The 22,006-nt window shown below is 35.2% G+C and overlaps 1 protein-coding gene across 1 annotated transcript in view; it reads right to left on the bottom strand.

The window, feature by feature from the left end:
• The window catches only part of FAM227B (family with sequence similarity 227 member B), a 216,494-nt gene that overhangs the window by 190,508 nt on the left and 3,980 nt on the right, over positions 1 to 22,006 (bottom strand). Inside the window, exons 2-7 of the mRNA XM_042252494.2 lie at positions 14,706 to 14,828; positions 12,748 to 12,801; positions 10,241 to 10,472; positions 8,657 to 8,724; positions 5,635 to 5,670; positions 5,090 to 5,194 (exon numbers count right to left, since the gene is read on the bottom strand). Coding sequence (XP_042108428.1) covers positions 5,090 to 5,194; positions 5,635 to 5,670; positions 8,657 to 8,724; positions 10,241 to 10,472; positions 12,748 to 12,801; positions 14,706 to 14,753 — 543 coding nt within the window. The 5' untranslated portion in view covers positions 14,754 to 14,828. The remainder of the gene's footprint in view (positions 1 to 5,089; positions 5,195 to 5,634; positions 5,671 to 8,656; positions 8,725 to 10,240; positions 10,473 to 12,747; positions 12,802 to 14,705; positions 14,829 to 22,006) is intronic.

Genomic DNA, 22,006 nt, shown 5'->3' with positions numbered 1-22,006 from the left:
CAGAAACCGACACAACACTGTTAAACTATTTTTCAATAAAAAAAATTCAACTGAGTTACAATAGGCATATTTCATATGTTCAATAATCACATTTGGTTAGCAGTCATTGAAATGGCAGTGTAGGCTAGACCAGGACTAGCAAAAATCCAGGACACACGCTAGAGTTTTCCTTTTATGATAAAGACAGATATCAACAATCATGGGATTCTAACCCAATGGGCCCCATCATAAGTCTGCTGCTGCTGCTAAGTCACTTCAGTCGTGTCTGACTCTCTGCGACCCCATAGACGGCAGCCCACCAGGCTCCCCCATCCCTGGGATTCTCCAGGCAAGAACACTGGAGTGTGTTGCCATTTCCTTCTCCAGTGCATGAAAATGAAAAGTGAAAGTGAAGTCGCTCAGTCGTGTCCAACCCTCAGTGATCCCATGAACTACACCCTTCCAGGCTCCTCCACCCATGGGATTTTCCAGGCAAGAGTACTGGAGTGCGGTGCCAGAGCCTAACTAAACATAGTATTCTTTCTTAGCAATTCATCAAAACGGGCACATGAAGTTAACTTACCATGACTACTAGAGACTAAGTCTTGGTTTAAAAAAGTACATTCAGTGGATCATTTTATCTTATTCACTAAAAGTTTTTAAATGCCAGATTCAGTACAGTTCAAGATTTCTTTCAATGAAATCCACAGGTAGGAACTTCTCTTCCTCAAGTACAAGTCTACAAAAAGGATATTGTACAAATTTTTATGTGTACTCCGTCAGTTCAGTCTTGTCTGACTCTGTGACCCAACAGACTATAGCTGGCCAGGCTCCTCTGTCCATGGGATTTCCCAGGCAAGAAGACTGGAGTGGGTTGCCATGTCCTTCTCCAGGGGATCTTCCTCATCAAGGGATTGAACCTGCATCTCCTGTATTGGTAGGAGGTTTCTTTACCCCTGAGTCAGCAGGGAAACCTGCAAAATTTTATACCAAGGAGATTTTTTGTCATGCATTCTGTAGGGGCACTTCTTTTTCAGAGGCCACTTTATAGAGTACATTGGTAAGAGCTTCAACTTATTTAGTACTCAATTACAAAAAACATAAAGAAAAAAGTAGAAAGTTAAAATACAAGAGAAAAATCTGAATTTTTTTGAAATACTTTCCAAATTTCAAGAGGCATGCTTTTTAGTGTAAACTAATTACATGATTGCTTCTGTTCTAAGTTTTGGTTATGCTTAGTGACACTAACTTTCAGGAAAATTCCAAATTCTTTAAATTATTATCAGTATTTAGCCAAAACAACAAAAAATAGAAATCAGCCAAAAAAATTCAAACCCAGCTTAAAAAGTTAAATGGTACTTTCTTCCATTAACCTTTACCTTTTGTGACACTTTGATTCATATAAATGTAAACATACCTTGAAGCCTATACATTATCTGACTTGGAACTTTTTCTCCTATTACTGATTCTTTTAATAGGTTGGATAAAAATACTTCTAATGTCCTCTAAGACATTTTGTGTATATCTGTATGTTTCTGGCTCAGCTTTCTCATAATATAGGCCTCTTTTTTCACCCAATTCAATAAAATTTTTACTGAGCATCATCTGTAGTCAAGATTCTATTCTGGGTGGTACAGGGGATAATTTACATTTTATCAAGAAACTTAATCTACGACTGTATGTGCAAGACTGTTATTTGGACAGGGTAACATGAATCCAGCCAATTTCATGGACTGCCTCACTTTCAAGCATGTAACAGTAACCCTTTAATGTTCTCTTTCCAAGCTTTAGATTCATAAAGTTCAGACTCTTGGGAAGTTACAATAAGCATTTCTATGAAATAACATTCCTTCTGATATTATTTTCCTACACTTATTTTTTCTTCACTTTAATTTCATCATCTATTTGAATGCCATTGCATTGCACATGTGTAGCAGGCCAACTGCCTTCTCATACTGTTCATAGGGTTTTCACAGCAAGAATACTGGTGGGGTTTCTCATTACCTCCTCCAGGGGACAATGTTATCTCAGAACCTTTGACTGTGTGGCTTACAAAAAAACTATGGAAAATTCTTAAAGAGGGGGATACCAGACCATCTTACCTGTCTCCTGAAAAACCTGTATGCAACTCAAGAAGCAACAGCTAGATCCGCACATGGAACCACTCACTGGTTCAAACTTGGGAAAGGAGTACAAGGCTGTATATTGTCACCCTATTTAACTTATATGCAGGTACATCATGCAAAATGCCAGGCTGGATGAATCACAAGCTGGAATCAAGACTGCCAGGAGATATATCAAGAACCTCAGATATGCAGATGGTACCACTCTAATGGCAGAAAGTAAAGAGGAACTAAAGAGCCTCTTGATGGGGTGAAAGAGGAGAGTGGAAAAGCTGGTTTAAAAGTCAACATTCAAAAAACTAAGATCATGGGATCCGGTCCCATCACTTCATGACAAATAGAAGGGGAAAAAATGGAAGTAGTGACAGATTTTCTTGGGGTCCAAAAATCACTTCAGACAGTGACTGCAGCCATGAAATTAAAAGACACTTGCTCTTTGGAAGAAAAGCTATGACAAACATAACAATATTAAAAAGCAAAGACATAACTTTGCTTACAAAGGTCCATATATAGTCAGAGCTATGGTTTTTCCAGTAGTCAAATACAGATGTGAGAGCTGGACTATAAAGAAGGCTGAGTGCTAAAGAATTGATGCTTTCAAATTGTGGAGATGGAAAATATTCTTGAGGGTCCTTTGGACAACAAGGAGATCAAACTAGTCAATCCTAAAGGAAATCAACTTTGAATGCTCATTAGAAGGACTGTTGCTGAACACTTTGGCCACCTGATGCAAAGAGCCAACTCACTGGAAAAGACTCTTATGTTGGGAAAGATGGAAGGCAAAAGGAGAATGGAGTGTCAGAGGATGAGATGGTTAGGTAGCATCATCAACTTGAAGGACATGAATTTGAGCAAACTTTAGGAGACAGTGCAGGACAGGGAAGCTTGGCGTGCTCCAGTCCATGGGGTTGCAAAGAGCTGAGGTCACAGCAATTGAACGATGACAACAGGCCCATTAAAATTCTTTTTTCAAATCAGGTAGGTGTATTAATAAATAGAACACTGGTTATCTATGTTTAGATATACCATTGCTTGTTGTTATTGATAATTGCTAAGTCATGTCCGGCTCTTTGTTACCCCATGGACTGTAGCCTGCTAGGCTTCTCTGTCCTTGGCATTCTCCAGGCAAGAATACTGGAGTGGGTTGCCACTTCCTACTCCAGGGGATCTTCCCAACTCAGGGATTGTACCCGCATCTCCTGCATTGGCAGGTGGATTCTTTACCACTGAACCACCAGGGAAGCCCACTGTTGGTACATAAACTCAAAATATCCTAAACCTAGCTGCTTGTCATATCCTGTGCACTTCTTACCCCAAACCCCTATCTGCTTACACTCCTCCCTTTCCCACTTCTTTAAAAAATGCTGGCATCCTCCAAGTATACAAAATATGCCTAACAGCTATATTTCTAAGTCTTGTTTATGTGACTGACTTGTGGTCTATGTTAGATGTACATGCACCCATGGTTAAAATATAGTCCCATTTTAGAATACAAAATGCTAAAATTAAAGATTATAGAATGTCTAGAACATTCCTAAGATTATTTTAACAATAATTTATATTAATTACTTTATAATAAAAGCTTTTTCCTGAGGAAACTTTGGAAAATAGTCAGACAAAGTAACAAAAATGCTCACGATCCAGGCATAATCATACCACCTATAGTTTTTCTCTTAAAAAATGAAATCAGGTAATTGTATCATGAGGGAAAACTAAGCCTTCCCTCTCATCAATATCCCATAAAATATAAAAGAGAATTGAGAAGCATCTGTATTAGCACAGAAAATAAGAAAATGTGTCATTACTAAATCATTTTAGGTGGAGTTTTCAATGGAGTTCTGTGGTTCCCTAACGGAGGGGCAAACAGGAGGCCCAAATCAGGTTAATCAGATTATTTCCTGGAATATTTTTTCTTGAGGATGAAACACTAAAATGATACACTCTCATCTTGAAGAGTGAGGAATGGGCAGAAAATAATGGCTGACACTGATTTATCCAAGTTTAATGGTTGACTGTGCTCCTTCTGATCATCTATAGGGGACTATAGTAGGAGAGAAGATTGATTTCGTGTTGAGAAATAAAGAGCCACAGGAAGGCTAGTGGTGAAGGACAGGAAGAGGGTCTGTGTGCATGCATGCTAAGTCACTTCAGTTGTGTCCAACTCTTTGTGACCCCATGGACTGTAGCCGGCCAGGATCCTCTATCCATAGGATTCTCCAGGCAAAAATACTGGAGTAGGTTGCTGTGCCCACCTTCAGGGTATCTTCCCAACCCAGGAATTAAACCCCAAGTCTCTTACCTCTCCTGCATTGGAAGGTGGGTTCTTTACCACAGGCACTTCTGGGAAGCTCCAAGAGGAGGGACTACTAAGAGCCAAGTCCATCTCAGAGTCTGCCTGGAGGTACGAGGAGCATTGTCCAAGTCCCCAGGAAACAGAAACCTTTTTAGTTGATCACTTAATATTTAAGTGAGAGGGAAATCAATACCAAAAACCACTCAAACCTCATCCTATACCTGGCATTCAATGGCCAATGATCTATTTACCTTCCTGTGTGCAGTTTTTCAATAAACTAGCTATTGATATTTCTGTAGAGATATTTCTTAAAAATTCCTCAGAAACTTGAAGGTTCAAAAGGTGGGGCTGTGGGGAAGGGTTCTCCTAAATTATCTTGACATCAAAATGAGCAAGCTAACATATCCTGAGCTGATAGAGTGGGAAGAGGGGGAAACACCTGTTATAGTCATGTGCCAAATCAATGGACACTAGCAACCTCAGACTCCTGAGGCAGTAACAGAGAATCAAATATATTCTCTTTTGGTTATCAAGGTGTTAAAAATATCAATGATCTTTCCTGCTAGACTTCATGCCTGAAAGAATTAAATCTTGCTTAATACCTAATCTGTCATAGTTTTAAATAAAGGCCTAATTCATTAAATCATATTCTCAAAATTTATCATATAATAGAAATAAAATAATATTTACATACATCAAAGTTATGGGCCTTTAAAATAAAAAGATAAATTCGTTCAGCATTCAGGTGTCTAGGAAGCTGAGTAAGTTCATTTGTTCTGAATCCTGGGAAGTCACAACCCTAGAAAGAAGAAAAATCACAGAACAGGAATTACTTAATTCTTTTCATATAACTACAGAAGACAGGTAAAAATTCTACTAGCATTCATTAGCAATTACATTACAAACTTTTACTAAAAATAAGTAAATATATTTTATCCCACCTAAGAAAAATCTTCATATTAACTGTTTCTATGATATTAAGAGCCCTGGCATATTCATATGTCAAAAATTTAAATGTAAAAGCAATTATTTCAGAACTAATTTTAACTTAAATTACAACAAATTTTAGACAGGCTATATATAAAGAAATTGATGAGTCAGAAAAAGATATCTTCTGTATTTTTTCCAACTCTTTCTCCTGGGGCCATTATCTATATTTATTGCTATATTACTTTAAACATTCTTTTAGTTCCATGTAATATTTTTGATATATAATCTCATAAAACAAATTTTAAATACCTCTATATCCTTCTTTGTCTCCATTTCATCTGAAAGCTGGAAAAATATAAAATAAAATCTTAAAATTCTAAATTTAAGAATTTTTAGACTTTGTAACTCTACTGTGTGTGTGTGTGTGTGTGTGTGTGTGTGTGTGTCTTACTGAGACAGAGAATGCTATCGCTATATAAGATGCTGAGAATACAAAAATATTCCTTGCCCTCAAGTTAGTCTCAGGGTAAGAAGGGAGTCAGCTACATATACAAAACACAACGACATAAGAGCTATAACAGAAATATATACCAACTACTTATTGCAGTTTGATTTTTCTGGGAAACAGACTGTGAGGTAGAACACCAATTTAGTGTTCAGAATGTTTATGGGGATTGATTATCTACGGAAGGCAAGAGGAGACGGAAGATGGAAAAGGCAGCTATGAGGCAAGTCAGTCAGCCCTGACCCTGCGCAGAACTCTAAAACTGAAAGGACCCATAGCAGTTGTCCTGAACTGGGTTGAAACAGTCAGGTCTTTCTGTTTCCAACTTGTGAGTGTGAGTCCTGGGCGGTAGTGTGAGTGAGTGACTCCTAGATGCTAGTTTCCTTGGGAGAGGAGGTTCTGCCTGTGAGAGCAGTCCCTGAAGGAGCTGACAGCTGAAGGATGTCCACTAACAATGCTTTTAGCGGCTGGGGCAACAGCTCCTTCCCTGAAGGGGAATCTGGGTGGCACATCTTCACGTCCATGACACCACTCTACACAGAGAACAGGAACCCTTCCGTTTAGATTAGTTTGGGTGTTCTAGACATGCTAATATATTGCTTATTAACTACCTTGCAGGCAAGTTTATGCACATTACACACATACATATATCATTTAAGAGATGACATAGGAAACCAATTAGAAAGGATGATTATATACTGCCATATGAAAGAGGATCATGTTATTGCCATTTAAAGTACTGGTAAAAGGATAAAAAAGAGAAGGAAAGTGAGATCAGTTATAAGAAATAAAGCTGTATGCTTGAGAGCTATAGACATAATTGGTCAATAAAGATGGGATTTTAAAAGATATTAATCTTGAAGTCCTGGTTTTAGTCTCCAGAAAACAAACACTGAAAGTTTTCAAAGAGCAGAGTAATAGTAACACAAAACTAGTTTTTGATAATACAATCTGGGAAATATACCACAAAAATATGAATAATAAATTTTAAAATCCTGACAGAATCCAATAAGATATATTTAACAAAGTTATCATTAAAAGTTTTGTTAGCACAATTCATTTAAAAGGTCATTTTAAGAGATCCTGAAAAACATTTGATAAAATTCATTAGAATTTTTGAAATCCTTTGAAAATACAAAATTTACAATGACGAACATAACTAGTTATGTTGGCTTAGAACTCAACATTCAGAAAACTAAGACCATGGCATTTGGTCCCATCACTTCATGGCAAATAGATGGGGAAACAATGAAAACAGTGACAGGCTTTATTTTGGGGGGCTCCAAAATCACTGCAGATGGTGACTGCTGCCATGAAATTAAAAGATGCTTGCTCCTTGGAAGAAAAGTTATGACCAACCTAGGCAGCTTATTAAAAAGCAGAGATATTACTTGGCCAACAAAGGTTCGTCTAGTCAAAGCTATGGTTTTTCCAGTAGTCATGTATGGATGTGAGATTTGGACTATAAAGAAAGCTAAGCACTGAAGAACTGATGCTTTTGAATTGTGATGTTGGAGAAGACTCTTGAGAGTCCTTTGCACTGCAAGGAGATCCAACCAGTCAATCCTAAAGGAAATCAGTCCTAATATTCATTGGAAGGACTGATGCTAAAGTTGAAACTCCAGTACTTCAGTCACCTGATGCAAAGGACCGACTCATTTGAAAAGACCCTGATGCTGGGAAAGATTTAAGGTGGGAGGAGAAGGGGGCGACAGAGGATGAGATGGTTGGATGGCATTACTGACTCAATGAACATGAGTTTGAGTAAATTCTGGGAGTTGGTGATGGACAGGGAAGCCTGGTGTGCTGCAGTTCATGGAGTCACAAAGAGTCAGACACTACTGAGTGACTGAACTGAACTGTACTTCCTTTCTAGAAAACAATTTGGCAATATGTATCAAAACACTTAGATTTTCACATTTTCCCCATGTATTAGTAGTCTCACTTCTGAAATTTATCATGAAATAATCATGCATAATCACAAATTTTAGCTCCAAATATATTCCTAGCAGCTTTGTAAATAATAAAGAAATTTAACCAAACATCCAACAAGAGGGCTATTACATTAGTTTATCTTTTAATGATGTAGAAACCCTTTTACATTTTTGCAATGGTAAAAATTCTGTAAAACATTGAATTTTTTATGTTTAAAAGTTAGTTTAATTTGAATTTTGAATGTTTTTAAATAAAAAGAAAAATGAAAATGACAATAGTGAGATATGTTATTTATCTATAAATGATAAAATAAGGATGCTTATCCTGTTTAGTGCTTATTGCTTTATTTTCTATAATGACTACCTTAGTCATAATCAGGAAAAATAACATACAAAGTACTTTGAAATTTAAAAAATATTTGAGGAGGTGGATGGATGAATGGCTGCATTTCAAATTTTTCTAGCTTTAATTTTAGAATGCATTTTTGAAAAAGATGAAGTTTCTCAAAGAAAGTATTATAATTCTAATCAAAATCTCAGAGATTTTTCTTTAAAAAGTTAACAAATAATTCTATAGGCAATAAAAACTGTTATTTTTTCCTAAAGGAAAAAGAGATTTGGGACATATACCCCTAAGTATAAGATGCTATAAATTTTTAAATAACCAGAGGATAAAATAAGTCTTCAAATAAATTTCAGTGATGTGAGAACACCAGAAGTCATACTGAGTGTATAAAGATGACTATGAGCCCAGCTATTTTAAAAATACAGGGATAGATAGATGATAAAAGACTAAAAGAAAATTTTTAATGTTATCAATGCTTATTTATGAAATTATAGTGACATTTTCTGTGAAATAGTTTTTCAAGCAAGATGAAAACAAATATCATACCATTATTTTCTTTTCCTTATGGTACTTCTTTAGAAATGCCTTGTATTGTTTCAGTTTTCCATGAGAAACTTTAAAAAATGAGTGTTTATAACATGTAAATACACAAATATCCTTTAAAATTAAAAAGCAGATTATATACTATATATATTAACAAAATTATATATAAAACTATCCAATGATATCAACCAGTTATTAAATTTTTTAAATTTATTTAATTGAAGGATAATTACAATATTGTGGTAGTTTTTGCCATACATCAAGATGAATCGGCCATAGGCACATATGTGTCCCCTTACTCCTGGTCCCCCCTCCCACCTCACCCCATCCCTCCTGGTTGTCACAGAGCATCAGCTTTGGGGTCCCAAACTCCAAATAAATATTTTGATAAGCATAATGCTAGATGCATAATGCTAGTCTGAGTTGAATTATATATTTTCCTTTTCCTTTTGCTATTTAGAAATGTCACCTTCCAACTAGTCTGTCTTTAGTACTTGTTCCTATATCTGCAATTTTACCTTAATCCCTTCTTACTGAACAACCCCAAGTTTTTCAAATAGCTCAGCCACTTACATCTGGTTGTTTCATGGTCACCTTAAATACAATATGGTATAGGACTCTGGAGCATGGCTCAGTGAAAGACTATGGGGGCTTTGAAGTCAGATAATCTAGACTTGAGTCTAAGCTCTGATATTTATATATTGAGAACAATAAGTACATAAATAGTTGTTTTTTAAATTATGCACACGTGCTTTCTCTCTCCCTGTATGTTTACATAGACACAGCTCTATATATGTAGCTTGTATAATTTCAAAAATTTTTTAACTAATTAAAAATTCCATAAGAAAATTATCACAGTAGCGAATTTAATAACATTGTATTTAAACACACTCAGATTTTGAAAAGTCAAGGTCTGAAAATGATATAAATAATTACATCTGTTTAATACACAGAAAATGTAAGTACAACCAATATCATTCTTAAGACATATATGACAAGTTTGCCCATTAAAGAATAAGAATCACCATTAGTATGTAAAAGTATTCTCAAAGTGTTAAAAATACAACTAGATAAAGGCTATATAAATACTGAAAAGCAGTAAAAATTATCATTACTTACAGATAAGCTTTTCACTCAGTCTGCAGTTATCCAATAGTGAATGCTAAGTATTTCTCACAAACTAACTTAGCTTATATAAGTGAAGTCTCACTCCTTTTATTTTGGTTATAGGTCTAACAGTTTTCATATCTTGATTCTTGCTGACTTGCTTGTCTCTGGTACCAATATTTGTTAATGCAACTCTTTTTCCCTGATACTCAGTTATCTCTGCTCCAGCTCAAAGTTTAGAACCGTTTTAGGTTTTGTCCCAGCAACACTTTTTTTGAATCCAAATGGTCACATTCAACTAAAAAGCCATATTGGACCATTTAGAAATGAAGAGGTTTTAAAATAAAATAAATTTATGTTTTTAGATATTTTATACTTTAGGATTTCATTCTTTATGAGAATACACACATAGAGAGACACAAACACAACAGACACACACACAACTGACAATTACTTTATGTATATAAAGAATAGATTTACTTGTCCTGGAAATTATTCTGTTCCACTCAAATATTTCAGAAGCATGGTTTTTCAAAAGAATTGAACATTTTGATAATCTTGACTCCATGGCTATAGCTGCATCATCTATTCGCAGGACATTTCTCCACAGATGTGTATAAATGGAAGTAAATGAACTATCTTCTTTTATTTTCTTCATAGCGTGTAACAATTTATCACTATCCCATAAATGGGCTTCCTTTGGCCAATGATCCTGCAGAAAATGTGAGACAATACAACTTAAATCATTTTTTGAATGAATTTAAAGAGTTCAAAAATCAATGAACTAAAATTGAAGTTTTATTCTACAGCATGATTTTTATTAAATATATATTTTTTAATTTGTAAAAAACCATAAACTTTAGAAGTTTCAGATGCTTTACAAAAAACTTTCTTCCTGAATCATTTGAAAGTAAGTTGCTTACTTGACTGATGCCCCCATCATCCTTGAATAGTTGAGTATTTATTTCCAAAGAACAAAAACATTCCCCTACATAACCAACTATAACCATCAGAATAAGGAAACTGGCATTGTTACATCATTCCTATATAATTCTCTGAGATTACTCGAGTTCATCAACTAAATCAATAATGCTCTTTATGGTAAAAGGATCTAGTTCAGTATCACATATTGCATTTAAGCATCATATGTCTTTAATCCCCTTTGATCTACAACAGTTCCTCAGTCTTGACCTCTATGTAATTAAAGCCATGAGTTCATATTGATAAATTTAATTCCAGTTCCAAACATTCTAGTTTTCTCTTTTTCCATATCATAATTACCATCTCCAGGAGTGAAAAATCTAACTGACATTATCTTAAATATATGTACTGATTTGATCAATCTTCTCAGGTATCCACTGCTAGACTCTTCAGTATATGGATGCCCTTCTCATTCTGCTTAGGCTCTGACTTTTCAAACCAGGCCACAGTTTGTCTCTCCACTTCCCGGAACCACCTCCCCACTCCGGTCACATGTGAATACCATCCTCACCCCCCTGGACTCTGACACCTGTGGGGTCACATGGATACCTTCACCATGGTGGCAGAGTTCTGAAACCCTGCTCCAGGTGACCACAGCACATTTCCTTCCCCTCCCAGTGCGGATGCTGCCTTGTTCTGACCCCCAAATGGCTTTAGGACTACATTGTTCAGGAAGGGAAGGAGAAGAAGGAAAGGGAAGGAAAGGGGAATCACAACATTAATATTTGCAAATCTAAATACAAGATAATCTTTTAATTGAGTTGTTGAATACCAAAACAAAGAAAGATAACAGACATAATTAAAGGTTTGTGAATAAGAGAATGCTTTCTGGAAGAGTAGCAGTTTTCATAGGATGAAACTCTCTTAAGAAGAATGTGGGTAAGATACTCTGGGAATTTAACTTAAATGGGAATAAATCTGAAGTCTGCAGATCAGAGATTTTAAATTTTGTCTTGGTCTATTCTACTTCCATTTTCCTTCCTTTGAAAGCTTCCTAAATCCACTATTTCCTGTAATGGTAACAGGTGCCTGGATAATACCCAGGGTTTAATGCTGAAAGACTTCCCCAGCAGGACCTAGGTCCCCCTGCCATTTTGGAAAAAGAGAATTTTAGATGCATCAGTGCTGTCTCACAAATCCTACAAACATACGTCTTAAACAAAACACACAAACTGGGGAAGTTTTCCAGCCTTAAAATCTGGATATTATGTGTCAAAAATACAAAGATCTCTGAAAAATAAGATATGATCACAAGATACACTCCCTGGAGACAAACATTGTCAAATTAGAATGACAGCCACATTTGAAAACACAGTCCTTATGTTAGGGGTCATCCTGATTGTTAGGAAAGTTAGGAAAGTGGCAACAGGCTAAAATTGGAAATGAATTTGGGGAAAGTGGGGAGAGGCTAAAATGGAAATGAACTTGAACAGATTTTACAACATGCCTGAAGGTTTATGAAAATACACCTTTATGTCAGACTTGAGATATTACAACTCTTGTTCAAGATATTGAATTATACTATATAATTATACTATGAATAAAGTATCCTGAAATTCTACCAGCTTGATTAGATTATGTTTTCTCTAAATACAGAGATATATCTGGTTAATCTATAAAGGATAAAATTAAGATGCTTATCTTTTTTAGTGCTTTTCTCTTTAATTTTCTAAAATGACTATCTTAGTTATAACCAGAAAAAAAATACCAGTAATTTTGAAATTTTAAAAAATCACATTTTAAGGAGGTTGATAGATGAGTGGTGGCACTTAAAGTCTTTACAGCTCTAGCACTATGTGATTTTAGGATGTATTTTTTAAAAGGACTGTTTCTAAAAGTAATTTCAAAAGTCTATTGTAATTCCAATCAAACTCTCAACAATTTCTTTTAAAACTGTCAAAGTAACTCTAAGGGCAATCAAAAAGAATTGCTGTATTTTCCTAAAGGAAAAGGGCTGATATATGTACCAGTGGTGAAGGTCCCATAAAACAGGGTATTCTACTCACCAAGTTTTGAAGCTTTAAAAATTCTTCAATGTTCTTTGGAGGTTCTTGCATTTTCTAATAAAGTAAAATGAATATTATTCATTAACAAAATTTCAGATTGTTTATAGGATGGTTATACTTAATTTATTTAAGTACATCATGATACTGAACTTCAGTTATAATTTTCAGAGCTGTAAGTAAATTATTGTAAACTATTCTCTTTGTAAAGTTCTTGTACTTTGAAAAGGGACAGAGATTAATGTTTAAATTCTGAGTCTGCAAACCAAATTCTATAAAAGGCCTCCTTCTTATACACTTTTCCTAGAGAAAAGCTACATATGAATCCTGCTCAACGTCCTCATTTCTAATTCCATCATGAGTTCCAAGATATTTTGGGCTAGGTTGGACAGTGTCTATAATAAATTCAGAGTCAATAATATATAATAACATTCTCCTCTTACTGATGAAATATTTTAAGAGGCACAAAAGTGACCTGGTGAAAATAAATCTTTGAATGTTTCAATGTAATAAATTATAATCCCATTTTTGTTAGTTTCTTTGTAAATTGACCTATTTAACTCTTATATCAAACATCAAATTAAAAGCCACTTTTCTAGGAAGTCTTCCTAGGTCCCCCAAAGATTCTTTATGGTAACAACAGCAGATTTTTTTCTCTATGAGGACAGAAAATGTAGTGTAACCACTGCTGAAGAGTCAAAATTTCATGTAGTGGTTGGCCAATGGTTGAAAATTATGCACATAAACTGGCAATGTTCTTAAATTAATGAATAAATGAGTAGATTAATGTCAAAGAAATGTGGAGGTATTTTTAAAAAATAATACAACCACTTCTAAAGAATGAAAAATCAATGAGAAGGCAAAAATAACAGGACTTCAGAATATCCTAATATAATACCCTAATGCTCTGAAGATAACATATCTGAAAAGACAATCTTACAGTTTAATTTACTAGAACATACTTCACATCAATAGATACAATGACCAAGATTACAAAATCACAAGGCCATGCTTTACAAAATGACTACATATTTGAGGCCGAATAGAATATTTCATTGTCTTAATACTGTTTAAAATATGTGAAGAATATAAGTAAATGTATAACAGATAATACAATAACAAAATAAAGAGCATGAGTGACAGTCATTATAAAACATAAGTATACAGAAGCAAAGATGTGTAGAGCTTTCAAGAAATTTTATGAAAAACATGTGGCTTTAGGCCTAGTCAAACCTAGAAAAGAAAACAATGAGATGGTGTGCACACAATACTGAAAGACCAAAAAAAAATGTTCATGATATAGTATCTTTAGGGATAGTGAGAATAGCAATTTTACTAGAGGAAAGCCATCAGTATTTTTTGAAATGCACAGAATACAAAGGAATATAATTACAACAATTTAAATGGTACCCTTTCTCCCTACCTTGTAATGGATGTCAAACCACTTCTAGAAGAAAGCACTAAAAATACCCACATTTCAACTAAAGGGAATTAGAAAAATGAATTAAAGAAATGAAATATGCATAGGAAAATTTCAGTTAACTTCAATATAAAATTCCAGAGTTCTCTAGGGGGTAAGTTAAAAGGAGGTGAGGCATAAATTAAACAGGCTTATGACCTTGATAGGATGTAGGATACAAAATGCTAATGATTCCATGGTAACAACAAGAAAATCCTGGACCAAATGAAAATCTATGGGGTTCGTGAAAAGTGGTGGATGCCACTAAGTGGGACTATATAATGTGTGACAATTTAGAGTCCCAGTGCTCAAAAAATAAGAATTTTAAAATGGTAACATCAGATCATTAAACTTAGTGTAGGGTCCTTCTTATCAGTAGATGCATGCAACTGCACAGCTTGCAAGCCCATGAAGCTGCCCTCCTGGGAAACCCTGGGGACCCGAAATTCAGAAAGAAACATCTCCTTTATAAGTAAGTATAAAGTTGTGGCAGTTCCCTTACCTGACCGTGAGTTCTGTGCGGCAATTGAGGGAAAAGTTGGCCTACCATGGGGCAGTAACTTTGAAGAGATGAGAAATCAGCTGGGCTTCAAGTGTCTGCACGAGCTGGGGAACACACTGGAGTCTGAAAGATACCCAAATGAAAAAATATAAATGACTCAACCAAATAGTCCCTTCCCAGGTACCCAAACCTTGCTTCTGAATTTTGTCAAGAAAGCCACAGTAGAGGAGGGGCTGGAAAGATACAGAACCTAGACAAGCTAACACATGCTTATAGTACTTGGGTTCCAGGAGCCCAGATGGAGTTGGGTCCAAAGGTGAACTGACATCATCTAAAACTTCATTCTGCAAGTGTCCCAACTCAACACTGACAAGTGATAAGAGGTGGCTCTCAAGAGGGAGGTTGGTAGTCATAGGTGAGCTCAATCTATTAAAGCTGCACTCAATCCTAAAGCCCAAATCAAATCTAGAAGGATTTTAAAAAATCAGCCTCTCACTTGAAGTGCTAAGGAGAGAAAAAGGCTTATGCTCTCAAAACTAAAATTAAATTAAACTTTAGTCTCCACAAGTTTTTCCACAGAATGTCTAATACACAATAAAACAATTTTAAGACATACAAAGAAGGAAAATGGGAACCATAATCAAAAGAAAATACAGTCAATACAAACCAATTCACCGAGAATCCAGTTATTGTAATTAGCATCAAGGACTTAAAAAGTACTATAAATACATTAAAGACTTTACAGTATAGGTTTGATTATAGTGCATGAAGCTGTGGAGTATTTCAAGAGATATTAAAATTCCAAAAAAGAAACAAATGAGAATTCTAGAACTATGCAAACACTAAACATAACTGGCGTCTATATTAATATCAGACAAAGTAGACTTTAAGTCAAGGAAAATTACCAGACATAAATAAGGTTATTTCACATTAACAAAAGGTTAGTTCCTTAAGTCATACCAATGACAAACGCATCTGCATTTACTAAAAGAGCTTCAAAAGAAAGGTAGCCGAAGTTTATAAAACTAAAGAGAAATACAGGCATTGACCTACACCTTGCAGGCCTGCAAGCCTTGTAATTGCTCAGTTGTGGGACGGAAGAAAGAACCTGTAAATGGTGACAGAAACATCAACGGTTTGAAATCTTATAAGTCCAAAGTCCTGGAGCTACACCACAACCCAAAAGGCAGTCTGGACATGGCAGTAATCTTCACTGTTCCAGGAAAAGGAGGCTACCATTCATAGGGGCAATTCACCTCAGATTGGCTCATCAGCTACTAGGTAAATTAGCAGAGGCGGGTCCTTTGCAGCCCCACTGGCTAATGATGGCAAATGTTTCCCCTTGATAACCTAGCAGGTAAAGCTACTTTGGTCCAAGGATTAGAATAATAACTGGCTGGGGAAGGAACTGATTGAACAGGGGATATTCAAAGAGGAGAACTGCCATTTTGAGGGGTCTGATCATACAACAGGCAAAACCACAGTGATAGCTGGAGATTTTAGCATATTGCTTTGAGTAACTGATGAATCAAGTACACACACACACACACACACACACACACACACACACACACATCAGTCAGGAGACAGAAGATTTGAACAACATTATCAAGCAACTTAACCTAATTGATATTTATAGAACAACTAAATCCCACAACTGTAGAATACACAGTCTTTTTAAGTAATAAAACACGGAAGATGGACTCATGCTGTACTGTAAGACTCAAAAATTCCAAATAATTGAAATCATTCGGGGTATGTTATCTGACCATAATAGAAAAGAGTAACAAAAAGACAACTAGAGAATCCTTAAATAGTAAATAATCCATTTCTAGCTCAAAGAGGAAGCAATAAGAAAAATTAGAAAATTTTCTAACTGAAAGATTAAACACAATGTATCAAAGTTTGTGGGACACACCTAAACCTATGCTTAGAGGAAAACACACTGCTTAAGAAAGCTAAAAAAACTGAAAAGAATTTAAAAGTAAATAGAAAAAGGAATTAAAAGATATGAGAAGACTAAATAAAAATATGCAAATAGAGAACTCAACAAATGGAAAGTTGGTCTTTTAAAAGATTTTTAAAAAGATTCTTCAGTAGGTTGAATTTAAAAATGTGAGAAAAATATAAATGACCAATACAAGAAGGATGAAAAGGATGTCATTAGGGAACCTGCATTGATTAAATGACTTAGGGGCATATAATTTAAAACTTGTGTCAATAATTTAACAACCTACAAGAAATGGGCAAATCCTTAAAAACTATAATCACTAAAACTGAAAGAAGATGATAACGCAACTTTCAAAAATAGAGGAGGGAATACTTTCTTATAAAGCCAGTATAACTTTGATAACAGAATCTGACAAGATTACCCCCTCAAAGGAAAATTACAAACCAAATGTCCCTCAAGAACACAGATACAAATATCTTTAGCAAATTACTAGCAACTTGAGGAAAGTCAGGTATAAAAAGGATACATCATACTTGTGTGTGATTTACCCTGGAATTCCAAAATCAGTTATAATACTTTTATATTGTCTCTAATATATCATCAGTGTGGAGTAGGATTCAGAGCTATGAGATTTGTGGTAATCTTTAATGCCTGAATTTTTAGATTCTATGTAATTGTTTAAACTGATTTTTATTTAGAATAATGACACATTACTCTAAAGATTCACAGAAGACTTGAACATAAATATTTTACATTTAGGTATTTTAACTTTAAACCTAGTATTTTCAAAACACAATTCATGATCATTGCCTGAAACACAAGTCCTTAGTAGATAAATCTTACTCTTATTTTTAATTATAGAGGTTTCACAATTATCCAGGTTTAAAGTCTGAATTATCTTAAACTCTTTCTTCTGCCTCATTATCTCCTATACCCATTTTATCTCCACAATTCCTTTAAAATATCTTTAATCATGCCTACTTTAACATTTCTAATATTAACATAATAGTTTCATTTACGGCTTATTTTTACCAAGTCATATGTGCAACTTATTTTTGTTAATATTTTTGTTAAAGTAAAACACACATACAGTAAATTGCACACCTCTTAAGTGTCTGGATTGATTTTTCAATCTTTCATTAGATTTATCCCATTGTATACTCCTATTTTATGGTATGTTTTAAGTGTTTAAGCCACAAATGTATTTTAAACATGTCCTTTTCTATGGTTTTGTGATAGTTAATAGAAATATAAATTATTTTTCTATTTAAATCACCTATATTGAGGTATAATTTTCTTACTACACAATTACTATGTAAAAAAAGGTACCATTTTAAGTGACAAATGCATACATCCATGTACCCGCATTACAGTTAAGATGTGTAGCATTTAGGGACTTCCCTGGTGCTCCAGTGGTAAGACCCTGAGCTCCCAAAGCAGGAGTCTTGAGTTCAGTCCTGGTTCAGGCAACTAGATCCCACATGCCACAGCTAAGATTTTGCATGCCACAACTAAGACTTGGCACGGTTAGATAAATAAACATTTCAAAAAATGTACCCTGGAGAAAGACATGGCAACCCACTCTATTATTCTTGCCTGGGAAATCCCATAGACAGAGTAGCCTGGCAGGCTACAGTCCACGGAGTCGCAGAGTCAGACACAACTTAGCAACTAAACTACAACAAACACACAATCAGGCAGATTGTGATTTGGGGAAATGCCTTTTGATGGAAATGTGGCATAAAACAGAGTGAAGTGACCTAGCAATATGGAATGTAGAGTTTTGTAAGAAATTAAAATTTGTGTGTAGAGTCATAGTTGCAAATATTCAAATAATAAAGTCTGTGGCTAAAGAAAAAAAAATTGTGTAATATTTTGTTGTTGTTCAGTGGCTAAGTTGTATCTGACTCTTGCGACCCCATGGACTGCAGGATGCCAGCTTCTGTCCTCCACTGTCTCCTGGACTTTGCTCAAGTTCATGTTCATTGAACTGGTGACATTATCTAACCATCTCATCCTCAGCTGCCCCCTTCTTTTGCCTTCAATCTTTCCCAGCATCAGGGTCTTTCCCAATGAGTTGGCTCTTTGCATCAGGTGGCCAAATTACTGGAGCTTCAGCATTAGTCCTCAGAGTTAATATTCAGGGTTGATTTCTTTTAGGATTGACTGGTTTGATCTCCTTGCTGTGCCAAGGGACTCTTAAGAGTTTTCTCCTGCACCACAATTGGAACGTATCAATTCTTCAGGGCTCATCCTATTTTGAGGTCCAACTCTCATATCCATACATGACTACTGGAAAAACCATAGCTTTGACTACATGAACCTTTATCTGCAAAGTGATGTATCTATCTGTTCTTTAATATGCTGTCTAGGTTTGTGAAAGCTTTCCTTCCTAGGAGCAGGTGTCTTCTAATTTCATGGCTGCAGTCACCATCCACAGTGATTTTGGAGTCCAAGAAAATAAAATCTGTCCTTGCTTCTACTTTTTCCATTTGTATTTGCCATGAATTCATGGGACCACAATCTTAGCTTTTTTGAACGTTGAGTTTCAAGCTAACCTTTTCACTCTCCTTCACCCTCATCAAGAGTCTCTTTAGTTCCTCTTCACTTCCTGCCATTAGAGTGGTATCATCTTCATATCCGAGGTTGTTGATATTGCTGCTGGCAGTCTTGATTCCAGCCTGTGATTTATCCAGCCAGGCATTTTGCATGATGTACTTTGCATGTAAGTTAAATAACTAGGGAGACAATATACAGCCTTGCCATACTCCTTTCCCAGTTTTGAACCAGCCAGCTATTCCATGTGTGGTTCTAACTGATGCTTTTTGAACTGCATACAGGTTTCTCAGGAGGCAGGTAAGGTTGTTTGTTATTCCCATCTCTTTAAGAATTTTTCATAGTTTGCTGTGATCCACACAAAGGCTTTTGTATAGTCAGTGAAGCAGAAGGGAATTTTCTGGAATTCCCTGCTTTCACCATGATCCAACTAATGCTGGCAATTTGATCTCCGGTTCCTCTGCCTTTTCTAAACCCAGCTTGTACATTTGGAAGTTCTTGGTTCATGTACTGCTGAAATCTAGCTTGAAGTTTTTTGAGCACAACTTTACTAGCATGTGAAAGAAGCACAACTGTACGATAGTTTAAATATTCTTTGGCAAACTCTTCTTTGGGATTGGAATGAAAACTGACATTTAGATCACTTCCAAAATGTTTCCTTGTGCTACTTTATTGTTGATTCCTACAACTTCATGCAAAAATATCCCACCACTGGTGTTGGGCCACACTAATCTGCTTTATGTAACTATAGTTAGCTGTAGATTAACTTTGCCTGGTCTAGACTTTCATAAAAATGGAATTATAACATTGCATACTCTTTTGTATCTGGTTTCTTTTGCTCAACATATGAATTCTGAGAAATATCCAAGATCATCAACTATTATTGCTGAGTAGTATTCCAGTATGTGTGTGTGTGTATGTGTGTGTACACACTGCCTTATTTAAAGATTTGAGCATTTATAGGAAGAAAGCTGCTATTATAAATGCATACAATTCTGTGGATACATTTTAATTTCTCTGAGGTGGCTAGAAAAGGTAAATAACTTATGACAATTAAATAAAATTTGTAATGAAAAACTCACAAAGAAAACTCCAGACTCAAATGGCTTCATAAGTAAATTCTATCAAAGATTTAAGGAAGAAACCACACCAACTTTACTCATAATCTTGCAAATAACAAAGGGGAAAGGAACATTTCTAATCATTTAATATTTGTTCTCCTATATGTGATGTGTCTTTTCCTCTGGCTGCTTTTAAAATATTCTCCTTATCACTGGTTTTCAGCAGTCAGTGGGGTTGTTTGTCCCTCCCTCCCTCTTCCCCCAATTACCCCTCTCCTTCTTTTCTTAATTCTGTCTGGATTAGCTGAATTTCTGAACATGCCCATTTACAGTTTTTATCAATTTGGATAATTATCCATCATTTTTATTCAAATTTTTTTTTCTTTTGCCCATCTTTCCTTCTGGGACTCCAACTGCATCTGTGGTAGATAGCCTGAAATGGTCCCACAGGTCACTAAGATTGCTGGGGTTTTTTCCAAACTTTTTTCCTCTGTTTGTCAGTTTGGATAAGTAATGCTGTTGGTGATCCAGTGAAGTCTTCATTTCAGACATTGTGTTTTTCCTTAGGGCCTACCTTGAAGACCTAACCCTCAATGTGACTATATTTGGAGATGGAGCCTTTGGAGAAGAAATTAAATTTAATGAGGTCTTAAGGGTGGAGCCTTAGTTCAATAAGAGTGCTATTCTTATAAGAAGAGTTAAGAGACACCGCAGGGATCTTTCTCTCTGTGCATGCACAAAGGCTATGTGAGGACACAGTGAGAATGCCGCCATCTAGAAGCCAGAAAGAAAGGGCTCGCCAGAAACCAACACTGACAGCACCTTGGTTTTAGACTTCAGGCCTCCACAACTGTGAGAAAATATATTTCTGTTAAGTGACCAAGTCTGTAGTATTCTATTATGGCAGCTAGAGCAGACTAACATAGATGTAATTTCTCAAAATTGATACAGTCATTGACATTGTCTATTTCCTTTTTTATCAGTTTTGGTAAATTGTGTTTTTCAAGGAAAGCAAAAGATGTCAAATACTTTGATATAAATATTTGTTCTTAATATCCTCTTATTATTTTTATCACCTGTAGGATATTACCACTTTCATTCTTGATATTTGTATTTTGAGTTTTCTCTTTTTACTTGGTCAGTTTAAGGCTTTTCAATTTTATTAATCTTTTCAAAGAACAAATTTTGGCCTGTTGCTTTCCTCTAATGCACATTTGTTTTCACTTTCACTGATTTCTGCTCTTATCATCATCAGTGCCTTTTATTCTATAGAATGTTTGAAAATTTTCCAATGAAAAATCTGATCCTCTTATGAAAACACAGTGAGCTTTATATCACTATTTTAATCTTCATTCTTCAATACAAACAGAAATCCAAGGCTTACTAGATATTTAAGGAACAGCTGCAAAATATCAAAAAAGATAAAAATTAAAAACTAGAAATCAGAAAAGATAACAAAATAAAATCTGAGAGGATACAGATAATATAGGGAACAGAAGGAAACTTTAAAAATGTCTTTAAGATTCTTAGAGAGAGATGATAAAATAATGCATCCCTGAAACCAAAAAACAGTATTTTATGAGGTAATAGGGAAAAAATAAAAGGTATAAATATAATGAAATTAATTAATTAGTCAACAAAATGTTTATGGGGAGGAAGCTGAAGCAATGTTCTGGAAACTAGAATAAAAGTGTTAAAGATAAGAATCAGAGGTTAAAAGATAAGAATTTAGA

This window comes from Ovis aries, chromosome 7, assembly GCF_016772045.2.
Source record: "Ovis aries strain OAR_USU_Benz2616 breed Rambouillet chromosome 7, ARS-UI_Ramb_v3.0, whole genome shotgun sequence".
Classification (NCBI taxonomy): domain Eukaryota; kingdom Metazoa; phylum Chordata; class Mammalia; order Artiodactyla; family Bovidae; genus Ovis; species Ovis aries.
The sequence above is the reverse complement of the archived record's forward strand: the minus strand, read 5'-3'. Positions and strand labels throughout refer to the sequence as shown.